This window comes from Semicossyphus pulcher, unplaced genomic scaffold (assembly GCF_022749685.1).
Source record: "Semicossyphus pulcher isolate SPU_LCO1_2020_fin unplaced genomic scaffold, fSemPul1.0.p SCAF_5, whole genome shotgun sequence".
In the NCBI taxonomy this organism is placed as follows: domain Eukaryota; kingdom Metazoa; phylum Chordata; class Actinopteri; order Labriformes; family Labridae; genus Semicossyphus; species Semicossyphus pulcher.
The window spans coordinates 8,692,524-8,719,152 of NW_027211726.1; the positions used below are offsets into that span (position 1 = coordinate 8,692,524).

The 26,629-nt window shown below is 40.4% G+C and overlaps 2 protein-coding genes across 3 annotated transcripts; one reads left to right on the forward strand and one right to left on the reverse strand.

The window, feature by feature from the left end:
• Positions 1-2,144: 2,144 nt before the first annotated feature.
• tmem268 (transmembrane protein 268) lies at positions 2,145-10,157 on the forward strand. 2 transcript variants are annotated; one of them, XM_069681802.1, is made up of 9 exons: positions 2,145-2,266; positions 5,362-5,461; positions 6,117-6,211; positions 6,329-6,436; positions 6,839-6,991; positions 7,095-7,205; positions 8,501-8,590; positions 8,837-9,046; positions 9,342-10,157. In XM_069681802.1, the coding sequence occupies exons 2-9, from the start codon at positions 5,380-5,382 to the stop codon at positions 9,507-9,509; spliced, it is 1,017 nt and encodes a 338-aa protein (XP_069537903.1). In that variant the 5' UTR covers positions 2,145-2,266; positions 5,362-5,379; the 3' UTR covers positions 9,510-10,157. The 2 variants fall into 2 exon arrangements, with proteins under 2 accessions (XP_069537903.1, XP_069537904.1); XM_069681803.1 differs by lacking the exon at positions 2,145-2,266 and adding an exon at positions 3,905-3,954.
• Positions 10,158-12,810: 2,653 nt separating this feature from the next.
• prrt1 (proline-rich transmembrane protein 1) lies at positions 12,811-26,568 on the reverse strand. The gene is made up of 4 exons (XM_069681715.1): positions 26,099-26,568; positions 21,649-21,986; positions 18,506-18,697; positions 12,811-16,013 (listed from the first exon to the last, which is right to left on the reverse strand). The coding sequence occupies exons 1-4, from the start codon at positions 26,115-26,117 to the stop codon at positions 15,837-15,839; spliced, it is 726 nt and encodes a 241-aa protein (XP_069537816.1). The 5' UTR covers positions 26,118-26,568; the 3' UTR covers positions 12,811-15,836.
• Between the last annotated feature and the right edge of the window lie 61 nt (positions 26,569-26,629).

The following is a 26,629-nucleotide window of genomic DNA, read 5'->3' on the forward strand; positions in this document are numbered from 1 at the left end:
TTCCAGCCCAGGACCGTTTTTGTTTCCCACCTCACTCTCCCTCCAGGTTTTCTTTTCAGTGGCGGACTCAGGCTGTCTGACGGGCAGGGACAAAAAAACAAAGGGCACCTGCTGCAAGTGGTGGACCCTCAGCATGCAGAATGTAATGATGCATTTACAGTGAAGCTGTTTCAAGATTATAGTTTCATTTGTAACTCTAACACAGGGGTTCTCAAACTTTTTGGGGCCAGGGACGTCTTACAGGGGTGAACATTTTCCAAGGACCCCCACAGAATGGTAACACCTATTAAGCATATGCTTACTACCATTTGCACTCTTAGATGCCATTGGAACTATTTGTATTGTACATTTTTACTCTGCATAACTTCAGCATAACTTCACTCAACCACTGCTGCAAGTACGAGCTCTTGCGCAATTGTGTGTGGCTTCTTAGCTTTAGCAATCCGTTTAGCCACCAACAAATCAGAAGGCTTCTGAAGTTGTGGCCAGGTTCACAGTCTGTGTTTTCTGTGTGCATTCCTCGCTCTTTCAACAGAAAAATATCTGTAGTTTTGTCCTTATATCCCGGTGCTTTCTTATCAGATGTCGCTTTAGCTTGGCTGGCTTCATAGCTTTGTTTGCTAGCACCTGAAGACACTTGATGCATTTTGGTCTCTCGTCACCGTTCTCAATAAAACCAAACTCTATACACCTGTCGTCATATTTTCTCAATTTAGCTAGTTTGGGCTTAGCATCAGTTGACGATGTGGACTGATTCAAATATTTCTCCATGCTTGCCAGCTAGCTAGCTAACAAGCCAAGCTAAGCACCCGCAGGAACAGTTTGTTGCGACCTGAGTGAATCGAGTGATTCACGACAGATCGACTTGATGTGTCAGTTTCCATTGGTCCAAAGCTAACGTGGGTGGGAGTAATGAACACAATGTGCTTGTTTCATTGGCGCAAATGGTCCTCATTTATAGACATGCAGTTTTTAATGATACAGAACAATTTTATAATTCATTATAAATTCAATTAAATACATTTTGCGGAACCCCAGGCTATGACTCGCAGATCCCCAGGGGTCCAAAGGCCCCACTTTAAGAACCACAGCTCTAAGAAACCATCCAGGCAGGTATAGGCAACTACTTTCCCGGCATGTAGGGCTGTAGCCTATCCGATACAGCATTGTGTTTTCTCCAATGAAAGGGCAAATTTTTCCAGTTGCCTTACACCCTGAGGGCACTTTAACATGTTTTCATCACCGCAGGGCCATTAAAGCGGACTCTTCTGCTGTAATATTTCCACCACTTCACCTTTTTATATCTCTCTTGTCACTATCCAATTAGAAAATACCAAAAAATAATAATAATAAAAAGCTGATTTGAATGAAAATCTCTAGCTGCAAATTTGAAATTGAGGTCCCTGTAAGGTCTATCACCAAAATTTGAAGGAACTTGAAGGAATCTGAGTTTTAAATATAAGGATTATCCACTTATTTACACTACTACTGCACAATAAGTATCATCATTTAAAGTGTATATTTGAATTAAAGGCCTTACTTTTAGCTTCTACTTTATTAGCTTTATTTTTAACTGTATTTTGTTCTTACTTTTCTCTTTGTTTCTTGTGATTTAGTGGCTGTAAAACTGAAATTTCCCTTTAAAGATTCAAACGTACTCTATGTTTTGTTCCAGGTATGAAAAGTTAAATCCAGTAGGAAACATGAGGTGTGTATGATTTTGTGTCCCCTCTTTGACCCCCAATTTATTCACAGCCATGCTTGCCTTCATGAGCTAATGTGTGACAAATACAGGAGTTCAGGTAAAACTGCAACTTAACGCCCATGAAAACAGACAGAAAGGCCAGTAAGGTAACATCAAGTTCAACTTTAAATTCGGGTTTGAACAGTCTTTCTTAATTAGCCTCTGCATACAGCACTAAAAATGGTTGAACTAATCATACATGCTCTTTCTAGTGTTGTGTGAGCTGAGAACCACAGACCACATTCCTGCAGTCATGAGGCCGGCTGATCTGAATCACACGCTTAGAGAAAGAGAGAGAGAGAGAGAGAGAAAGAGAAAACCAAAAGAGAGAAGTAGGAGGGAAACTTTGAGACCCATTTGAGCGTGAAAGTAACATACGCCACACTCTGTATGAGCAGTACGGCACATGACGTTGCATTCAAGGAATCTATATGATGTCTGGACGCAAATGTTAGTAGTCGGACAGAGGAGGGATTATAATCATCACGGCTTTGTTGACATGATGGACTATAAAAAATACAGGTAAGATTTGTTACATTATGTGAGATATTATGTGTGTTCTTGTTTCAAGGCTTCACAGGCATGAAAATGAAGGTATAGCTACAGAAAAATAAGGGTCACATTAGAGCTTTTTGTGCTTAATTTAACCCCTGTTCAACAAGCAAACATCTCATTAACTTAAGTTTAAAAGTAGTGGGATATCTCTGCAGGAATTGCTCCTAAATAGACACAACTTAATAAAAAAAAGGAAAGAAATATAAAGTAAATTGGTATGCAACACAGCACACGAAAAAGGCAAGATGCAACTTTAAGATAACAGACTGTGTGTTCAGTTTTTAGCTCGAGTTATAATTATGCTGTTTCCTCTATTAAGCAATGGAACATTGCCAATGCTGCCTGTGTTGTGTGAACATTATTATAATTTTGGCTCCTCTTCAGCAGATGCAGAGCAAGCAGGAAATGATACATTAGCACTTTATCTATAAGCACAGAAGTGAAAATGAAATAGTAGATAAAAGGCAGGAGTAACCAAGTGAAGAACTGTCATTACAGCTGCAGCAATGACTTTTCACACTTCAGTGGTAAAATGTGGCTCCGTCACAGGCAGGCAGGCGCGAATGCAAGACTGAAAGACACCCAGAAAGAGCTGGCTGTGTCTCTTAGTAGCATTTCTTTAGTTTTATCTCTGTTTTTCGTACCATCATGGGTGTTATGCGGTTAAACGGATCACAGGAAGTGGTCTATGAGGGGTCCCTACTGAGATGCAGTGTCACGACTTATCTGCTAATAACAGACCAGGCTACTCTGCTATGATAAAACATTACATTCTGGATGTTTTACTCTAAAGGCACTTCAGATTTTGGCAACTTTAAAGGCTCAAAAACTGTAAATCTACTCCTCTAAATTGAATCCACCCAAAAGACGGGGAATAACCTTTGCAGGCAGATAAGACCAGCAGCGTGTCGTTACAGGAAAGGCCGTCAGCCCTGAAAGTCAGTGGTAGACAGGAACTAAGAGCATTTTTTCAACGAGCAAAAAAAGTCTGAGTACACTTTTTGAGTATTTTTGTTTTACTTTATATTTCTGCTTCACTATATTTTAGATTGCATACTTTGTATTCAATTATAGGCTTTATGTCTTACAACTAATACTTACTTTTCAGATTAAGATTTGACATGCCAAAATAGTAGTCATTATAAATGACGCAATACTTTACTATTAAACTCACCAGTATTGTTTGAAGTACCTAAGATTAGCTGCACATTGATAAATTACAACAATACAATGTATTGTAAGTGTTTTATTTATATACACTGCTAAAGAAAGGAGTGTTCATGCTTGTAAATACTTCAACTTTTGATAATTTAAGTATATTTGTTAATACAGGACTTTAACTTGTATACTTCCAAGTAAAGGATCTGACTAATTCTTCCACCACTGTGAAAGCAGAAGTGATCTGGTTTGGCTCTGTGCCCACGTGAGCCTTATCGTCTTTCTTTAGTCACTTAAAATAATCAGGGATTGTTTATCAGTGATAAGAACTGTGGCTAATCTAAAGGCCTTTGTTGAAATAGATCACAGTAATCTGGTATGAATGCCCTGCCTCTTTAGGCCTGACACGTTTAAATGTTGTTTATCAGGAATGTGGTTGCAAACCCTTACACAACCAGAAATAAGAGGCCACCTCTTCTTTGACGTCATTCATCAAGGTCAGAATATAAACTGGACGTTTTATATAACACTTTTATTTAAAAGTTGGTACATGTAGAATAAAGTTACGATTGGTTATCAGTGTTTAAGCTGCTATGGTCATATCTTGACTTCATGAAGTGTCAGAAGTTTCCATTTGAACTGTAGTCTGCTTTTACATATCCTTTTCAACTTTTAAGCTAACAATTTAAACTATTTATACGTTACTTTCACAGACCAATTTTTAACTTTAGCTTACTTAATAAACTTTATATCCATTACACACGAACAATTCAATATCCATTACATTTAGCTAACAATTTCAAGTGTTTAGCTGTTAGCCAACTTTTCATGCTAGTATTTTATTTTTAGACTACTGATGACTTTAAGCTAATTATAGCCTATCAAATGTTTATCGATGACTTTAAGCTAAGCTAACCAACTGTTTAGCCTACTCATAACCTTTTACACAAAATGTGTCTTTTACTTTAAGCTAAAGGTATTTACCCCGTTACCTGTAGCAACTGTCAACTTACTTTACACAACATCTATGTCACCGTTAATTCATCGAACTGTCAACTGTTTATCATTCACTTTTGGTTATCAGCTGTTCATAACATTTCCCTAACTTTCAGCAGTTCACAACTTTTAGCTAACTATACCAAAAATTTATACATGACATTTATCTTCATATTTCATCTGTTTATCACTTACTTTTGCCGTGCTTTTCCTATTTAAATCCATTACATTTAGCTAACTACTTCCAATGCTAACTTTTGGCGTACTAAAGCGGGTTACGTTTAGCTAACTGCTTCAACTGATTATCCGTTAGCTTTGGCTAACTTTTAACTGTTTATCAATTACCTTTAGCTTACTTTCAAATGCTTATCCATAATGTTTGGCTAACTAACAGCTTATCTTTCATAAACGTTCATCTGTCTAGCCATTACTTTTAGCCAACTGCTTCAAATGCTAATCCATTATGTTTGGCTAACTGTCAACCGTTAATCCACTACTTTTAGCTAACCTTCAACGGTTTCAGTTGAATCTTCTGTGTTTACTAGCTAAAGTCAAGTAGTTTTCACATACTTAAAACATGATCTTAATTTGTAAAAGCTGACTTAGCTTGATTTAAATACTCCTTTACCTGCTTTTTTCATGATGTTTTGTCTGATGTAATTCTGCTGATGCCGGATGTCTGTCACATGAAACCCTGGATCCTCTTTTATTCTGACTTGAAACTAACATTGTAGGGATGTTTCAGTGACTCAGTAGGGGGAACTTTTCTTATTTTTCCTCCTAAATGTCTTAACAAAGAATGATTGCTGCAGATTTCCCAAACATTATGTTAAGACACCAGCTGTTTCAGTGTTCTCAGTGTTATTGAAATGATTCCAAAATGATGTCATGCTCTGATCCTTATTTAGGACGTGGTTACATCTGAGATGATGGCGGAGAAGAACAGAGTTGGTCTTTTGATGGAGGAAGACGAGGTTGACGTGCGAATCAGACCAAACTGGTCAAATGGTAACAGCTGCTTCCTTATTCCAGATTTTTTTATTTGGCCTATACTTTAAAATAACTCTTCATATTCTCTTTGTGTCATATTTATGAGATGAAAAGACTCACCTGGGATAGCTTTCTCTTCTGAAGGCCAGTGCTAATATATACTGAACCAGTGCTTCTACAGTATTAGAGAAGGATTTTTACCATGTAGTCAGCATGAAATCAGACTCACATGCGTCACATGTCTGTGGACAAACATGTTAAGATGTGAATGAGAGATCATTCATAACTTAATGTACATTATTACACCTTAGATAAGACTGGATCGACCAGAATTAAAATTATAAGATGTTTTCAGTGAGTGAAATGTTTAAATCCAAGACTCCAAGAATGGTTACATCAGTCTATCAAATATATTGATATTGGGCTTTATTTTATACACGTTTCCCCAGATAAATCCTAAAACATATTTGTAAAGTATGGAAATGTTAAAGTGAAGTTCTGTATGTTTGAATAATATTTGGCTGCACAGCTTGAGTTTGTACAAACTGGGTCACCTCAGGTCAGTGAGATACGAGGGCTTATTCATATTTGACTGCCCTGGTTTTCTGTTTCTGGGTATTTTTACTTTCTCTTTCAGTGCTTTCTTTTTCCACTTTTCATTGCTGCCTCTCAGGTCAGTGTGTTCTGGCGGTACCGACCTCTTCAACTCTTAACCCCGGTTTTGATCTGTCCATGTGTCGAGCCAAACTGGAGGATGATGGCTTCCAGGTCAGCACTTTTGCTCGTTAAAATGACTCACCGTGACACTGCAAATCCAGATATATTTATCTTAATTTGTGTTTAATTCAGATGTTAATTACTTTGTGTAATATTTTGTGGTGTTAGATTCCAGTCGGAGACATGGAGGTTCCTCTGAAGACAGCTCTGGACATCCCCTCAGTCAGGAGATACATGGTTTTCAACTCGGCTCTCTTCCATTTTATATTTGCACCGGTATGATCGCCACGCTCTTCTTACCAACTAATAACGCTGGCAATATCTCTCCAGCCTCTAGACTAAGCTAAGCTATCTCACTCTTGCTCTCTAGTTACAGTCCGACACTGGTTAGTTTAGCTTACCAAGAGGGGAAGAAGCAAGCTTGGCTTTGTCCAAAAGTAAATAAACTTCCTACTAGCACCTCTCAAGCTAACTAATAAGAAGATGTGAATTTTATAAACTTTGGAAAGAGCCCTGCTTTCAGTCTTTATGCTAAGCTAAGCTAACAGGCTCCTGCTCTGTAGTTGATTGACTGACATGAAATTGATGAAGAAGCTTATTGCCAGCTGACACTCAGAATATTTCATGCTTCTACTTTCCTATAATAATGACTCACATCCTATCTGCTCCCATCATCAGGTTCTGTACATGGTGTTGTGGTGCGCTGTCTTCTCCACCCTCCACATCTACATCACTGTCAGTGACTACTGGGTCCTCTGCCTCTCTGTCAGCCTGGTCGCCATCTTCCTCACCACAGCCATCATCTCCATCCTGCATCACAGTAACAAGAATGTAAGGCGGCCTTGTTAGCATAAATATGTTCACATAAATACTTAAGAAGGGCGTTGAGTACAAACCTGAAATAACCTTTGTTTTCTGTGTGTTCGTGTGTCAGATCAACATGAACTTGGACGTTCGGTTAATCCAGGTGAATGAGAGGATGGTGAAACACAAGCTGCTGGTGGCCGTCGCCGACTGGGTGCAGAACTGCACTGGAAACATGCAGGTAGAGTTCTGATTTAGTTCCAGTAATGTGCCAGCATTTTCATACGATACATGTATCCATGTTTGCTGATGTCAGGTATTTGTATGGCTGTAGTTATCTCCTACTTTTAATCTTTTTGTTTCTGATGGAGGAAAACAAAAAGATGAAACAGCATGATAATTGGGTCATCTATATGACACTAAGAGTAATAAAACAAGACGAATGACACACCAAAAAGCACATGGTTAATGACGCAGCAAGATGACTATTAATATAACACATCAGGATGTGACAGCACAACGATGACAAAGCAAATACACACAAGAAGCTGTTTATGTCTGCATGTGACAAACATAATAAGTCTTTTTTTATTCTGATTTGTATTCCTGATTTTTGACCTTTTTTGAAAGTCTAGGAACTCCACTAGAACGAAAAATCTTGTGGTTTTTAAAACATTTTTTTATTATCATAAGTGTGAGTTTTATTTGGCAACAACAATTGGCTGGAATTGTGTGGGTCTGCTCACATGGGGCCCAAAAACAGCACAAAATGCGTCTTTAAAGCTCCTGTGAGGGACTTTTGGTTTGTGTTGATTTTGGCGCCCCCTGTGGATAAAGCCGTACCTCTTATCTCTTTCCTGATTTTGTCCTGTACATGCTTAAGTAGTTGTTTTTAACACAAAATCTCATCCTGCTTTCTTTAACAGTCATATGTATCACTCACTTTAATTTTCTGCCCTGGAAAATGTAAAACAAAGGCAGCGCGCAGTTAATCGCTTCGTCTGACACCTACCCCCCTCAGCGGTTTCAGGCATTAAAAATAACTATAGAGAAATATCAATCTTGTCGCTGATGGTCTGGTTTGCTTTTGTAGCTCATATAGAGTCATCAGAATTAATTTCAGTCTGTTTCATAACCAGCGAAAAACTCCTCACAGGAGCTTTAAAGAAACGTCAGCAACTAAGGCAAAAGCTTTTTTTATTATTCCTGTAATATGACAAGAAAAGTCAACAGTATATAAAAGGAAGATTCTAATTATAGGATAATTTAAAGGTCACTTAAAAACAAAAGTTTATCCAAAGAAATGCTAAAATAAAAATGTGTTGCCATGCTGATAACACTGTATATGGCGTGTTGTAGTCATGTAAGAGTAAAGAGCTCATTGTGATTAATGAAAATGTTCTTTTCAGACTCAGTATGTGGGTGGTGATTTGGTCTGGATCAAAGCTAGTACATCAGTAATGAACAACAAATTGAATACATTTGCTTTAGCAGCTACTTACGCTCCTGTATCCCTCTCTCTGTGTCTCCCCGCAGCTGTACTTTGTGTACTGGGACATGTCTCGCTGTCTGAGGGCACTGACTGAAACTTTAGACGAGCGCTGCTTTTTGGCAAATGACACCCAGGTGAGTGAGTGGAGTACATCTGTCGCCGTGTTTGTTCTCCTGCTGCTGCATCGATTTCTCTTGTGCTGCCATGTTAGACCTCCCTGACAAATCAATAGAAATAAAATTCTAGTTGCTTTTGTTAGGATATTTAGACTTCAGGGAAGTAGAAGTTTATTCTTTGATGGTTTGCATCACATTTTATCGAGTACCATCGGTGGGGTGTGGAGGAGGTTGTAATGATGACGGATGTCGCACTTTCCCCAGAAAAAACTGAAGAAGAAAATGTCTCATCTGGTCCTGGTGACCAAGGTTAACTCTGAGGACGGTGGGCCCGACATGGAGCAGGACTTAGACGAACAGAGGCCTCTGCTGGGGGAGGAGGAGATGGGCTGCAGTACCTCATCCAGCCAGCGGGAGGACGCCAAACTCACCACCAGCTACAGCCTGCTCCCTGATGCATCTCTACCTGCTCAGGTAAACAGAAGACTACATTGTTTCTACACAGAGCAAATGTAATTCAAGTAATCTTTATTAGTTTTAGGGCTTGTTTGTAGAACATATAAGATTTTGTTTTTAAACAGGCACTGAAGGTCTGTCCTGATTTGTTAATTGGAACAACTGTGCGTGCCATTCAAAAAATTGCAATACATCCCAACTCACCTGTTCTGCAGTTTCAGTACCAGCACTGCTTTTACCTTCACATTTTTATGTCTCAGGATGAAAGCAGGTTCTCTCAAAGTTTTGTTAAATGTACTCTTGTTTTTTGCAGGCTAAAGCCTACCAGCTCCTGATGACCTACAGTGCAGCGTATGTGAAGCTGCTGGTGTCACAGAGGCTGTCAGGACCGTCACACCACCGCCTTCGTCCCCGGACGAATCACTGCGGCACCGCCCCTGTCTGCCTCTGTCAGTACATCAAAAAGAAGATCCTTCAGTGACACAGCTGACGTGTGTCAAACCAGGACGCTGGTGCAGGCAACTTAAGGACTTTTACTCAGCAGACACGCTCATGATGAGACAAACTGTCGTCGGATCACTTCTTCTGAATGAAACGTGGTTTATGTTACATGTTGAGGACATTTTGACCAAATGAGGGACCCTCTGAAAGCTTCTTCCTTTTAATTTGACTGTTTTTAAGCCTGCTCCTGGGTAGGTTTCCGTAAATCCGCTGCCGCTGTTTTCACGCCAGCTCTGTGTTTGCACCACATGGATCCATTTGGTCCCAACAAACTCTGCACTCTGCCAAACACTGTCACGCTGGGGACACGCTGAGGTCTAGTCCAGCTGCTGTAAAACAATATTTGTACATCTTGTACACACGACAATCACGGCCTTCATTACTGCTGTTTAAATTATTTGCACAAATATTTATTATTGATTCTTGTGATTAGATTTTCATTAGTTTCTACAGTGTTTGTCATTATAGAGCGAGAGGAAAGTAGAGTACATGTCAAGCTCTGTACTTTAAACGTTCATTTGATGCCACTTAATATTAAAACTTTTTACTCTACATTGATCTGACAGCTGTTACTGGAGATTAAGATGTTACTACACAAAGCTAATTGAATATAAAACATTATTAAAGATTAAACCAGTGATATTAGCTTGTGACCTTGTTGCATTTTAGATGTCTATGAGCTTTTAGAGACTTGTTCTGGTTCTTTTACTTAAGTAAACGCTTGTTCCACTACTGCTTAATTGTATATAATGCGTAGACAGAAATAGTGGAAGCATGAAGGGGAAGAAAAAGGCTCTGCGTGATGATGGTGTGTAATGATGCTGAAAGGAGCTGGGGTTAACACGAACCATTGGCTTTAGTTCTACAGCTATTTTACCTCTAATGTCAGCGACAGAGCAGAGCAATGTTTTTGAGTTCTCACACCTTTATTGTGTGTAGGTGTATCGGCGATACACGCATCACTGTTTGCAGGTGGCTGGGTTTCATTTCCCAGCATTCCCTCACAATACAGCGTACACCCATCAGTCCTGATGCTGCGGCAGAGATGACAGCCCAGCGAGGAAGCTGCATGATGACACAAACACACGCAGCGAGACAGCCAGCGTGGACGACCCAGGGGAAGCTGGGTCTGTGTGATGGAGGAGAGAGGCGTGCAGCGTGAGGCCAAGTTAAACGATCTCAGAGATGCTGCTTCTCCTCGGGAGGCTAAATGGCCATCTGTGATCCTGCACACACAGGCTGGCTCGGCTCCAACCTTTAGTTTCTCCCGCAAACCTCTTTTCTGTTGGCCTGATTGTCTGGGTCCAAACACTTTGTACTGAGTTTCAGCCTATTTTTAAGCTGTCTGACCCACAACTTTATTGTTTTGCTTCACTTTCACACCTCTCATAGTATTATTTCTAACCAAAGGTACCTGGTTTCAGCCAAAAAACATTAAAACCCAGACAGCAAACAGAAAATGATAGCAGCTAGGTGTTGAAAATAGTGGAACATTTAGCAGCTAGAGAGCCAGATATCGCTCTCTTTAGACAGCGATATAATGTTGGACTAATATTCATCAGGTGACTCCAATACAATGAAAATGTTGCCCCATAAGTGTTGGATGTTCAAGTAAGCACCTCTCTGCTAACAAGTTCGCCATATCATCTCAAAGACGATAGCATGTCAAGGTAGTATTGGCAACTTGTTTCCATTGCCAATCACGACAAAGTGAAACAGCAGCAGAGCTCCCCAGTTCAATGCTAACATTATCAAGCTAGCATGCTCTCAATGTAGATGCTAACATTCTAATGTTAAGCAGGTATAACGTGTACCCTTGGATGTAACATGTTGTAATGCAGCCTTTGTAATTATGTTCACTAACTTAGAATAGCATGCTAGCATGCTAACAGTTGCTAATAACGCCAAACACAAAATAATGCTTTATAGAGTTCAGTTTTGCTGTGTTTTCAGAAATGGCAAAGGCCATGGAAGTAAAGTATGAAGAGTATATTTCTTTAAAATTCTCTAATATCTTTAAAGAAAAAAATATCTTTATGCCTTTGCATTTCTTGCATTAAATACCCATTCACTAGCATGCTAAATTGTTAGTCTTGATGGCTTTGAGGGCCCGATCAGAAAGGACGCGTTTTAGCAGCTGGGGGCGGCTTTTTTGTCATTGTTTTCAATGAGAGGCTTTTTGTGCGCTGCTTTTGCTGTGCAGAGCGCCTCGCTTTTTTCCACTCTGTGCGCCTCGCGTTTTTGAGGAAACGCTTCGAGCGCCTCGAGTTGAAAAAAACTTCAACTCAAAGCAGAAAAGCGCCCGACGTCATGGCCGTTTTTTCTCATTGTCCAATCGGATGAAAGGAGAGGCGAGCCTTCTGTCAGTTTACAATGTAACGGTTAGGTTATTGACAGCTAATGATTTGTTGGTTGTCTTAACAACAGTAGGGGAAAAAAGCCGCCCCCAGCTACTAAAACGTGCTCTGTCTGATCGGGTGTTTACTTTCACAAAAAGGCAGTGCGGTGCGCCTCACGTTTTACAGCCTGCAAAACGCGTCCTTTCTGATCGGGCACCAACCAACAGTAACATTGATATAGCGTCAATGATGCTGTTTATTTTCATAAACACGTTTTGTTGAATCTAAATTCCGCTAAGTAACTAGCATGTCTGCGGCATGCCGGTGCAGCAGAGCTTTGACCTTATTGCTAAGGTTAGCATGCTAACAAGCTAACAAAGACAAGCTAAGGCAGGCTTGACATTTACCTATAACTGTATAAGCCAAGCTCTTTAATACACCCCCATATTTTTGCCATCTACTAACTTAGTTTTGCATATAAGCATTGGGATGTTTCACTCAAACCCACAGATAGAAACCTCCAGGTTACAGTGTTACAATTAAATTTACCAGGTGGCGCTAGAGGAACATTACTTAAACATAATGGGACTCATCCTCTGTGGACCATGAATGCCTGTACAATATGTTGTAGTACATTTAGCTGGATTAAAGGGCATCATCCTTTTGATTTTTTTACGAGATAAAACAATCTCCACCAAAATGTCGATGAAATCAACTGTAAAACACAAACCTGAAAGACCTAATGAGATCAAACACAAGATAGTGAGAGATACTGTTGTTCATGTTCTGACAGAGAGGAAAAAAGAGAGACTGAGTGGGAAAAAAACCGGGGCAACTATAAATAGCACCTTAGTGATGGGGGAGAGAGGAAAGGCCACAGAGAGACTGAGAGGATGGAGAGAGACAGAGAGGTGAAAAAATGAGAGGCCGTCTCCACCAACGCATCGTTCACAACCAAAAGTTATTTTATTCATTATTTAAACAACTGAAGTCCGAAACAACCAATGCATGTGCAACACAGCCATGAACATAAATATAAAGAGAAACCCCAAAGAGAACCACATGTACACAGGTCAATTTTTTGGCTCTTTGAACAAGCAACCCATCACATTTACAAGCTCCAAAATAAAGCAAAAAAAAGAAAAGAAAATGAGGAACTCATCTCCCGGCTGTTTAGGTAAACAGCTACGACTCGTGCCGTAAGAGGTCCTAAAAGAAAGCACATGGGGAGATGCAGCCTAGCGTAAACTAGATATGCTAGGAGTGACACACTCACTGCCAGAGCCTTCTGTACAATATTAATACGAAACAGCACTGCGCTTCATTTACTCTTTAAACACTGAAATATCACTGTGTCAATATAAGGACATGGCCTGTATTTATCAAACCACTCAATTAGAATTTTTTAGTTACGTGTAAAAAAACCCTCCACTTTTACTTAAACGGTTCAGTATGCTAAAGCTACAGCCAGAAGCTAGTTAGCTTAACCTAGCAACAAAAGAAAAAAGCTAGCCCAGCTTGTCCAAAAGTAATAACGTCCACCTACTAGCACCTCTATAGCTAACTACTTAACATATTATTTCTCTTTTTTCAGTATGTACATAGACTTAAGTTTAAAAACAACACTTATGGTGTGACATGTTAGCTTCTGGCGGAGTAAGCTAGCCGTTTCCCCTTGTGCCTATTCTTTGTGCTAGGCTAAGCTAATGTCTCAGGGTTGTAGCTGAATATTTACAGCAGGGACATGAGAGTGGGGTTGATCTTTTCTAAAAGTCTCAAACTACTGCTTTGAGATTAAAAGCTATTTATTTAAATTCTTTGAAGGCTCTATTTAAGAGCGCTAAGTTAGCACAGTAACAGAAAACATACATTTCTGGAGTGCTTTTACTATTAGCATTCGTATTGCAGAGATGGTAGCATCAGACTAAGTATTCTTTTTATTCCTGTTTCAACAAATTATTATTTTAAACCTTTTTATTAATCTATAAACTGCAACAGATTTGACAAAATTAAGTTATTTTAAAATCTCACTTATATTTTTACAGAAAAACTCATCATACAGTTAAATGTATTGTTTGTTTTTTATAATAAGTAGTTGTGGTTTTTAGATGTTTGATAAATACAGGACAGGAACTCTTCGATGAACTTAATATTATACATTAGTGATAATCAAATTCAATAAGTAACAATAATAATATATAAACTACAGAATCAACTGTATTTATACTGTCTCTATTTGTGTTCATTGCCCACAAAAGATATTTTTAATATCTCTGTATAATTCTTTTAAAAATATCCTCATCACAGGGACCAGCAGAGGACAGGAGGGAGGCAGGAAGGATGTATTAATAGGTCCAATAAATCATGTAGGGGAGAGGAAAAAGACAAATACAGCGAGAAAGGGAACCAGGGGACGGAAAGAGCGGAAAGTGCTACAATACAGAATAGGAATAAATATTTTTCCTCTCTCCTATTGGAAACATTCATGTTCTGCGCCTGTAACTCCGGCAACCAACACATAACACACTGTATTGTTACAGCTCTTACGAACAGCAGCACACCTGCTGCTCAGAGCTACGCTACATCATGGAAACTCACGTGGAGTGAACCCAGTCTGACTCTTTGTGTTAACAACGGTGAAACAACGTCACGGGAGCTCTCAGCCTTCACATCTAGCCTTAATACTTAAGACAAATGGAAACAAACTGAGGATGACATGCAGGGTTATGTTGCCTCACAGGTCTAACGTTGCACTACCGTTTCATATACAGTGTCTGATTGATTAAATAGCTAAGAGATGTGCAACACAAAATAGGCCAAAATACTTCTAAAATACTTGCAAAAACAATATTTGCAAACTTTAAATTCAAATACTTATCGTCTAAATTTTCTCTTTAATATTCTGGTTTATACAGCAGCTTGTTTGACATTTTAAAAAATACTATATAACACACATTTTTGACATTTTGAAGGAAATATTCCCACCGACAGATGGGAGAGAAGCTATTTTTGCACCAGACGCCCATTAGCTTAATTTATATTCAGCATGCACTATAAGAACTATGAACGTAAGCAGCTGTGTCAACTCATGTGGTTACTACAAAGTGCAAAATCATCATCAGATATCAAATTTAAGCCAATTGCAAAGTATCAGATAGCTGCAATAAACTACTGATATACTGTAAATCATAGCAGACAAAGTCAGTGCATGGGTAGATACTGAATAAATTAATAAATAAGACAGTTTAAATAAATCAACAGACATACAAATCACAAGTTATGTATCATCTCAAATAAATACTCTGTTTGGTTAGATTACCTGTCAGTCCAGTCTCCATTTGGTGTGTTAAATGTGTATCGATCAGCTCAACGCTTTACATCAGTTTGTCACTCGTCCCAGTCAATCAGCAATAACAAAACTCTGTAACTCAACACTTTTTCATTCAACATGGCACTTTTTTTATGTTCTTAAAGAAGAAAAAACATGTATACTTGTACTTTTAAGGACTAAAATATGCAGTTAACTATGTTTAAAATACCTCTGCGTGGGACTTTTTAGTAGATTTTGTTGCTCGAATACGTAAAACCAAAACACAGTCACCTCTCATCTAACAACATCATTCAAATGAATAAATCGGTGTTAAATAAATGGTTAATTTCCCATTTGCGGCTCATATCTGAGAGTAAATATTAAGCTATCGCTGTGCTAACAGCAATACTGGACCTTATTTGACAGCTGCTTGTATTGGGCGTTTGAACATCAGCTGTGATTGATTGTTTTTTGGTCGTCTGTGTGTTAGATGGCAGCAGGTTAAGTCAGAGCTGTGTGTGTAGCTGTACACAAAGGGCCAGCAATGCAGTAGCAGTTTTGGTGCATTTTCAGTGCTCCTATTTCCTCAAAATGATTGAGAGTAGTTAGCTAGCTAAAATATGCCATGATTTCCCGTCTTTCTGACACTGGCGTGGAGTTACGGCTCCCAGTCGTCATCATGATGCTGCGAGGCGATGATGACGACCACGGTTAAGATGGTGCACAGCACAATGGAGGCGATGCCAACAGCCAGGCTGATGAAGGAGAAGTTGCGTGCCTCACGGGAGGCTATTTCCGCCGTCACCATGTCCCCTCTGGCTATCGCCGTACGCACCTAAGTGAGGAAGGAGGGAGGGGACGGGTGTGTGGGAGAGAGAGAGGAGAAAATTAGATGTTATGTAACAAGAAGATGCACGAGTGGGAGCAGGAGAGAGTCTAAAACACCATGAATGGATCGATTTCACTGCAGCACAGCCGGACTGTGCAGAAAGAGGCCACTCCACACAGCGTTAACACAGCATTACAACACATACAGCTCAGACCGGTGGGTCCATGCCTTGTCAGCTCAACTCAGCTCAAAGCCAGCTGAGCGGCCCAGAGGAAAAAATCCATTCCATCCCGATGCAGCGACAATGATGCAGTTACGTAATGTAGTGTGTTGTGTGCATGTTGGTCGGCACAGTCTGCCGTTACAGAGGCAAACAACAGGCATGAGAGCCACCAGACTGAGCCTTTACATGTCTGGCATCACGCTCAACTTCACGCAGCAGTGAAGGGCCTGTAAAAGAGCAAACTATGCCTTTTAATGCAGAGGTCAAACACAGGCGTGTAGGTGTAATGACTGTGCAGCGGCGTACTGTAGTGAGCAAGATAAATCATGTTTAAATGTCTAATCCTCTTTTACAGCGTCAGTGTCTCTTTGCAATGTAATCCAGACAATAACAAGTAGATTATAAACAGGAAAAGCTGTTTTTTTTTACACACAGTATTAATTTAAAGGGAAAATATCCTCAAATAAAATTGTGTTAAGTCACTCTGTACATGTCCACAGCTATGCTAGCACGTCTGTGAGGCCGCACTTTGACACAGCGGTGCTTTAAAATGAATGCTAACACTCAAACTGAAGATGCTAACATGCTGATATCAGGAGCTTAAGTTCAAATCAATTTATTGTGGCTTAAGTGCTAGCAGTGATTTGTGGAAACTTAATACTTTGACTTTTGGAGATACATCTTATTTTTGAGTCACTAAGGAATAAAGTGTGGAAGATTATGGTGCCACTCTCTTGTGTCATTTTTTTTAATGAAAAAACCTATACAAAGGAACATAACATCTAAATTATACGTTAATGTAAGTAGTTAACTTAGATATAAGTGGAGACCAATGACTGTATATATAGATGGACAACGCGTCTCCATCTGCTCCCATTGTACGTAAATGATGCCAAAATAGCCCCTGTGATAGGCGCTGCCATCTTGCGATGGGGACGTCAGACGGAGCCAGAGTCTGTGCAGTAGAGATCGGCGAGTGAAGCGGCGGTAGCCACTTCCGCTAACCCAAACACACACTTAACTTACCGAAAAAACAGCAAGGATCCTGCACACCGGCGTGTTTAACAGCAGAATAGCTAACAGAATTGCTCACCCGGAACTGATCGGCTGCAGGAGCCTAATTTGTCAACAGAGCTGTCAATCATCATTTTGACAGCATCAAATAACTAATTAAAAATAAACTTGTCAGAAAAATGAACACTTGGACATAAATCAGCATGATAAGAACTAACTATAATGACAGAAACCATGTTTGAGAAAAATGTATTGAGCGTGTATTTTGATTTTATAGTTTGACCCATGTCCCACCTGCTAACATGGAGGAGGCGGGCTTTATGACCTATACTGCAGCCAGTCAGCAGGGGGTGCCCGAAATGTTTTGGCTTCACTTTTATGGAGCTGTCATGTCGTCCATCTTTTTATAGTCTATGGTGGAGACAAAAAAAAAGCAAAAAAAGAAGCTATCTGGAAATGTGTGCAAGCACCCAAACTTCATGCCCCCCGCTGCATAAATCAGTACCCGAGTTTGGCCACCCCATTAAAAAAAAGTCTGGACATGCCTCTGGTTGATGTAAAGCGGGTAGGCTTCAAATGTTTACTTTATCCTCCATTTTTTGCTAACCATGTTAGCATGCTAAGTCCTACCACTAATTACAGAGGACAGAAGAGGCTGATGGGATAATGTCATTCATCTCGCAGATACCTGGACATTTTGAAGGCGCTGTATGAAAACTGCAACACGTTACTAACTCAAAAGGAGTAAACATTGGATTTTTCTTTCACACAGGAATCAACCCCAGCGGGGCTTGAATGTGTGTAAATCAGTTACTAGCAGTTTGTCCTGAAGTTATTGGGACATTTCACACACATTTCTCGCTCATGGTGACAAAAGGGGAAAAGTCAGGGGTTCACCGAAGCAAGGGATATTCATCCTCTGGGAACTATGAATGCCAGAACATTTTATGGCAAACATTTCAATAGTTGTTGAGGTATTTCAGAGCCATGCAGCTAGCTTGGCTGAAACATCATAGGTGACCACTACAAGGTTTTCCCTCAGGATTCAGGACTAAATAAAAGTGTGCTTTTAGCTATTTTTCTTTCCTGCATGCTGGTATTTTTTTGATCATGGTGTCAAAAAGAAATCAAAGCATATTTCTGAAAATAAAGTGATGGGTGAAATGACTTCAGGGGTCATTTACACCACAAAGTCTTCAGTAAGGGCCACATTATGTAAATAAGCCTCGAAGATGAAAAGATATCACGAAGTGTCATTAACCTGCACGGCTTTGATGATGGCGATGATGCCTGTGGGCCAGAAGCAGCAGACGGTGGTGAGCACGGCGATGGGCAGGTAGTCGTGAGGCGGCCGGCGGTCCATCAGGGTGATGCTGGGTGGCATTTGCATGGGATGAATCTGGCCGGGTGGGATCCCTGGGTGGCCTCCTGCGGCTGGCATGTAGGGCTGACCCTGAGCGGAGGAAGAGAGAAATACACATGGTGTTTTTAAACCAGGGGAGCTGTTGTAGAGAAGGTCACAGAGCACTTCCCTCTCATGGGACACAGGAACAAGGTGACACAGTGAAAGAGGAGGACAGTATTATATTTGTAAGTAGTATAGGAGTCATGTTTGTCTAATGGATATCAGCAGGGGAGCAGAATGTGTCTTAAAAAAGTGATTCATTTGTGAGATTGCAGCTAGCCTGCAAGGTGACCACACGGCAGTGTAGATCTGCCCTTGATCTACACTCCTGTAGCGCCATACACAAGGGGACATACTCAAAATTATATATAATATTAAAAAGCTACTAATAAGGTTAAGAGGAGGAAACCACAGCTCTAGTTTAAATGTCAGTACACCTTGAGGTGAGACCTGTGGGAGCAGAAAAACGGTTACACTTTCAGTTGTTTGATGACTCACAATCACATTTTGGGGCAACTTTCAGTTTACTTCAGGGTAAAATGTACTAATGTGTAAACACATGTAGCTGTAACTCAAAAACAATTACTATGTGCAAATTAATTAAAATAAAAGGTACAAGCTGGTGTCTATTACAGATCTTCAGCACTGGTTCACAAAAATATAAAAGGTGACATGTTCAACCAAAGACTGATGTTTGCTTCTTCTAAATCAGGGTTCTAAATTGCTGGGTCGAGGCCCAAAAGTGGGTCGCGGAGCTGTTTTCAGTGGGTCGTGGATGTGTGTTTGAAAAAACAAAAGGCTGAGGCAAAAAGGTCTACGCTGCGCTTTTATTTTGAAGGACATGGGTTTCCTATGATGTGCGTGCAGTAATAGTGTTGTAGTGCAGTTCTTGAAACTTGATGAGCACTACAGTTGTTGCATTTATAATGCACTTTGAGTTTATTCTGTTGAAAAAAGGCTGTTAATTGAATGATTTGTAGAGGGGTTTAGAGTTTATACCACTGTACGCTTAATACTGCTGTATTAAACTGCACCATTCTCAGAAATGTGGGTCCCCATTAGTCATTAAGGAGGTTGTGGTGGGTCCTGAGGCTTGAACAGTTGAGAACCACTGCTCTAAATTCTATGCCTTTTAAGGTGGCTGCACACGGTCCAGACAAATGCCGACCAACTCCAACCAACACCAACTGTCGGGTTAGTGTGCGCTGACAGTCTGCGTTTGTCGAATGAGTTTGACATGTCCAGTCGAGTTTTGATGGAGTCGTGGAAAGTCAGACCAATGTGCGCCTTTTCCCAACAAACCTTAACATTCTGAGAGTGCGTTCCCTTGACAACTAGCCCATACTCACATGCGGAACATCAGTATGCACAACCTTCGTCCATGTAAAATAAAGCAAAAACTTAAATAAGAAAAAGTAGGCAACAAAAGTCCTGTCAGCTGATAACTGGGCAGTGTGCAGCCACGGTAACAGACAGCCAATAGAAGAGAGATAACAGGAAATGAGGAAAGAGAGATGGGGAATGACAAGCAACAGGGACTGCGTGGTTTACAGTCCATATGAATACCATGTTTGTGACCACCCCAAAAAATCCTATTCTGTGTAGAAGAAGTGTTTTTTCTGTTTCCTTTGTTCAAGACAAGAAAGACTGAAAAGACTTTAAATGCAACTATACTTTTGATAGACGCCCCCTGGGGACAAGTTGTGCAAATGAGCGTATCAATGCAAAATATGGAATTATTTAATTCAATGAATTTAAATACTTAAAGGAGCAATTCTCCCCTGGAAAAAGCCACTGTCAGTCTAAGCTGGTGTTGAAATTGGTGCCATAGCTGTGGAGAAAGTTGTACAAACAGCTTGTGGTTTCGCCCATTCTACATTCCTACAACACCCAGCGTGCATTGCGCCCCCCACTCTGAAAGCAACGGCCCATCCAAGAGACGCTGGAGTGAAACACTACCGTTTTCTCTGCAGGCAACGGCTCAGAGTGGTACAGAATCCGAAATACAACAGGACCATACCAGTGGATCCTCTAAAAAAATCCTCAGGTCTGCAGTCTACATTTCAAACAGACGATTTTGAACGAGACATGACATCAGAGGCGGCGTTCTAGATTGAGGAAGTGTAGTTTAGCGAGCTCCCCGGCCTCCACCAGATGACACGTTTTACGTAGTGGGGCGGAGGTTATCCAGGGCCCACTGGAGAAGCGGATAGTGTCCTCCAAAGGCACAGAATGAAATAAATTTTTTTCCCCCTACCATAATGGCATTAGCACCCCATAATAGCATGATAGGACTGAGGTTGAAAACTGGCCCTTTAAATCTTGCCCGTCAAAAGTAGCTGAATAAGTCAATTGAATTCACATCCACCAATCCACAAAGCCAGCTGTTGCAAACAGGTTTTTGAGTAATTCTCATTATAAAAAATGTCGTCTTAAACAGAACAAAAGGCTCAGCCGTATTTGATGACATTTAGCAAGATTTGTAAAAACACGCTAACTTTAACAAACGTGTAAATAAGGCGGCATTAGAACTAAGTTTGAAATGGGTAACACTCATTTATTATTATGTATTTATGTAGTTTAGATGTTTGTTTGTAATTATTATATAAGTTTAAGGACAATCGTTATTGTGTAATTGGTAAACATCAGGCAGTTAGATGCACAGTAGTCTATTAGGTTTGCTAGCTCTGTTGTTTTTGGAATTAAACTTTATAACAAACTTATCACGACTAACAGAGACAACAGAAGCAGCCTGTCTCTTCCCTGTAATTAGGACCAAACTACAAACATTAAAGTATAAGGAACTTAAAGTAAAAGGAAACTTTGTTTAACCCTCAATATTTCATCCATCAAATCAGAAAATGTAAAGGATGGAAAACATAAGAACTCTTATCAATGATCTTAGCAGGAATAAAAAGTACAATAAATTGAACAGTCTGGTGTGATCCTGCAGCCGCCTGATGTCAGACCTGTGAAATCTTTATTTGTCTCTGACTCACCGATGCCATGGGGTAGACGGGTACGTAGGCCGTGCATGGCTGCAGCTGGAGCGGGTAACCCGGGTGGAGGTATCCTACAGGCGGGTGAGGCAGGGTGCCTCCAGGGCCCTGCGTCTGGACCGTGTAACCCTGCGGGGCTCCCTGTGGTCCCAGAGGCGCGCAGTGGAACTGGGTTTCCTGTAGATAGCCCTCTGAGCCCGGAGGAGGAGGAGGAGGAGGGTAGTTGGGTTGGGTGCCCGGCGCCGGCTGCATGTTGGGGTGTTGGGGTACGTTCGGGTCTTGCGGGCCGGGGAGGTATGGAGGAGGCTGCATGGTCTGACGGCCGGACTCATCGAGACCTGCGAGAAGAAGAAGAAGAGGGAGGAGAGATAAGAAAAAAACATGTAGGAGAGGAAACACAAATAGAAAAGGCAGAGGAAGAACAATAAAAGAGAGATGTAAGAGTGAGGGCATGTTATCTAACTCGAGCACATTTGTCCGCACGTTCACTGTGTTTTATTCACTGTTGAGGAGGGGGAAAGTATCACAGGGACCACAGCCTTTCAGCAAGACTTCAAAGACAGAAAACCTGTGCAGCCTGAGTGCTAATGATGACAGAGATTGACATTTTCGCCTCCTAAGAACAAAGACCTTTCCCTGTCCTGCCTTCAAAGTCCGTGTTAATTAGCAGTTCAGAAATGTGGCATTTCGGAGACAGAGAAGTTCATCTGATGGCCTGTCAGAAAGTACATTCACTTAAGCACAGTTCTTGAAGCCTCTGGAAATTGAGCTTAGTAAATATATACTGTATTCTATATAATATCAAAGTTGAGAGTCTCAGAAGGCATCTTCACAAATCTGGCTGAATATAAACGTTTAAAACAGCTGTTTAGCCATTTCTCAAGACTGTGGAGGCTGATCAGAATTTGATTGACATCTTGGTACACAACGTTACATGTGACAATCAGCGTAGTCCAGCTTCATATGTTTGAGTCGTCTGAGTCAGAATCAGTGAAAGAAAACAAAGGCCCTGCCAGCTGAGGAATTTTATTGGGTCACCAAAGGGTGAGTTACAAAATGCTTTGCTAGCTTGATCCTAGTTAGCAGTTAGCATACACATGCAAATTTAGCTAAGATGTCCCTATATGTTCTCAAAGCTGAGATTACAATGCTACATGATGGCTCTGTAGCATTCGATAGTGCTTTATATGATGGAAAGTCAACACCGACAGCTGTTAATAACTGGGCCAAAGACGATACAAACGCTGGGTGTAAACAGCCAAACGGGGAATTTCACGCCCAATTTAAATTCAATATTAGGAACGTTTACAGCAACTTTAAATGACCCTAAACTTCATTAATAGTAGGCTACTGAAGATTTGGGTTAAAAACCCCTGACTGAGAAAACAAAATTTGACCCCCACACACACACACACACACTGTTATTTTCATACACCTTTTAAGTGCAGGCTGGCGAGCTGGACCGACGGAACTGCACTCGACACTCGACGGGTGTACAGCGGAGTCACTGTGGCCGAGTGAGCTGGTCGCGGGGAACACAAACCTGGCGTTGAGTCAAATGCTAATAACCCCCAGATAGGATAGCTTTCACTCACCCAGGGAAGCGTAGGTTAGACGTCCAGGTGTTTATATTATGATATTGGTACTTTTACTCAAGTAAAATGTCTGAATACCTCTTCCACTAGTCAAAGCATCCATCTGATTTTGGACGTGTGAACATTTTGTGCTCGCCCCTCTGCTCCCTGTGTGTTTGTTAACATAAAAAATGACTGATTAGGTGTCATGTTTTCGCAGCAGGTAGGTGGCCGAGGGTGCAGTGATGTATTCTGACAGGGACATGATGAGAGAGGAGGAGGAGGAGGCAGTCAGAGAGCAGAGAGCAGAGAGCAGAGTGAGTTATGAGGGATGATGACTTGTGCTCGGGGACCAGGCTTTACGTAACGGACCCCAAACTCTGTCACAAGCAGGAAGTGGACCAGAAACAGACAGAGAGAGAGAGAGAGAGAGAGAGGGAGAGAGAGGAAGAGGAGCGAGCGAGAGGGACGGGACACCTTTAAAAAGGTCATGATGTGACAGCAGCTTGGCAAACATGAGAGACGAAAAACACGTTGGTGTTTTCTCAGTTTAAAGTGTGAGAATCCAATCTGAAGGAAGAAGCTAGAGATGGATTTTTATCTCTAAATACGTTTACATTAGACAGCTTGAAACAACATGTATGACACAGCAGGAAAAACGTTGGACATTACAAGGGCAGCTTTTAGGTCTGGCACCTTTAAGATAATGACACTTGTATTTCTGAAGTTTAAACCAAATCAAGATATCAACATGAAACACGCAACTGTAGATTTCACAAGTCAAATTGAATGCAGGCTGTTGATATTTACTCATTTGCACAAAGAAGCAGCACAGAAGACATTTTGAGTTGTAGTTTTAGGAAAAGCAAAGACGTAATTTATAACATGACTGATTGATGCACAATACTTTAGGAGAGACTTGAATGTCATGTAGACATATTAGTAGTTATGTGCACTCAAACACATTATATTCCTTCTTATTGTGTAGCCAGGATTTGCCTCAGAGAGCTGTTGTGTGTGTCAACATTGCATCTATGCAAAGAGCAGTCATTTCGTACCTTCATTATGAGTAACAATAACATAACAAAGAACAGGATGTGAGATGTTATCAGATGTTTCTGATAAGTCACTACAAGAAATACCCGACATATTTTGTATAATATCTAAGCCATCCAAGTCCTAGCAGATCAGTTTGAGTAATAAAGTGTCTGTAGTATATTAATCATGTAAATATCATCCCTCATCTGACATGAGTGTGCACACTGTTTTACTGTAAATACTGAAAAACTATCTACCTCATATATACATATATATTTCATATTATTTCAGCATCCTTTGCACTCTTTATCATTGCACTTGTCTCTCATAGTTGTACGTATTATGTTAATACTTAATGTCTAATGTAGGCTTGTACATATGCGTTTAATATCTGACGTTTAAGGTAGGTTTTTAATTTAATATGTAATGCCTCTACATAGAGAGCAAACCGGAGTCAGATCATTTGTATGTGTACTTACCTGGCCAATAAAGCTGATTCTGATTTTGATTAAGGGACTTATCGAGCACAGTAAGAATTGACTCTGCTGGTGTTTTTATCCCACCTGCTAGAGAACTATATTCATCTGGTATCTGAGGTTTACATGACCAATGACAACTGATAAGAATATTTCAAAAAGACCTGTTTGTATGCAGATATCACCTCATTAAATAAGGTAGAACTGTATACGCTTGTAGTAGGAGGAAAGAGCGTTAATGTTCTTTGTTGCTTTACACACCTATCTTTTCACCTGGTTATATGTAGCCTAACTTACATTATTTTGTACCTGCCTCTGTCCTTTTAATTTAAAACTGTATGTCTGTTTGTATCGTCCTGTAAAGTGCACAACATTGAGAGCAATTTAAAGTGAAATTCCTTGCATGAGTTCAAATACTCGGCCAATAAAGCTGCTTGTTTCAAAAGCCATGATACACTAAATTACTGCATTTATACACCAAAATTGTATCGTGTCTCTACAATCTTTAAAATGGTTCATCATACGATTGCTTCTGTTCTTCAATTAGCTTAGTCACGTCACATTTAAAGCCCAAACTGCAGTCTGTAGTTCTGTCTGCCGTTTACAGCGTCTTTAACAACTTTAAGCTAACATATAGTTTCTTTAAAAACTATATATTTTATTACCTTAATTCCTTTAAGTTTACTTTCTTTACCGGTAAGCTGCGTCATCATTAGCTCTTGCTTTAACATCCTCAAGGAATTCAAAAGAAAACCGGAAATACGACAGAAAAAAAGAGATCTTTTTTTAGTGCAGCAGACGATGAGGATTATTAATTAAGGCTGTAAGACACGCGCAAGTGAAGGCGTGCACGCGCAGAGGACACCCACACTCATGTCTACAGTGAGGAGAGATGTACGTAGGCCTGTACGTAATAATGATAGCGAGACAAACAGAGAAAAAGGGAAAAATGACAATTATCATATAATAAACTGCAAAGTAGCATCTTATAGAAATAAAACAGGAAGTGGTTTAGTTTTTCAGAATTAAACAACATATCCCAGTCGAAATATGCCACTTAAGATAAAATTAGTCTCATTAAGTGTCATAATGTCACTTTAAACTCTCTGTTATAATATGAGGGCCTGAATAGGGTCTTTTCCCCCCCAAAGGCTGCACCCACACAGCGGTGCATCATCCTACAGAAGCACCGCTGTGTGTGCACAGACACAGAGGATGGAGATGCAGATGACACGGACAAAAAGATATCGACAGCCTGATATGTTCCAGCGGATCAAACACAAAGAAACATCCCCACATCTCATTTAAGAAGTGGCTCTATTAGTCTTTAAAATAAGGCACATGAAAGAAAAAGCAGCTTACCGTGTTTTTCCGACGACATGCCTCCCGATCTTCTGTCCTCCTCCTCTGATCGGATGTATTGTGATAAAAAAAAAATCGCTCCTTTTCGTGCGCGGTGGTGCAGACTTCTTTTTTTTACTCCAACCCCATCCTCAAGATGTCTTCATCTTAAAAAAAACGCCCCCGATTTAATGACAACTTTAAAATAAACCCAATTATCCTCCAGCGCGCAGGTCTGTTTCTCCCCCCTCTGCCTCTCTGTGCGGCTGCGAGTCTAATAAGGTTTCTCCACTAACGCGTCGCCGTACATTGAATTAATCAGACACAAAGCTATCGTTGTCTTAAAGCGACAGCCCGGAGTGTTGGAAGTGCACATGCTCTGTGCAGGAACATCCCATTATTGTCTACAGCCCCAACAAAAGAAGAAGAAGAAAACGTGGATTTTTTTCTCTTTCCTTGCGTGACATTTCACTACCTCAGTTTATTCCTCTCTAGCCTGTTGTCCTCAGACGATTTCTGTCAGATTTCCCTTGAGGAGTTTGTTCACAGGAT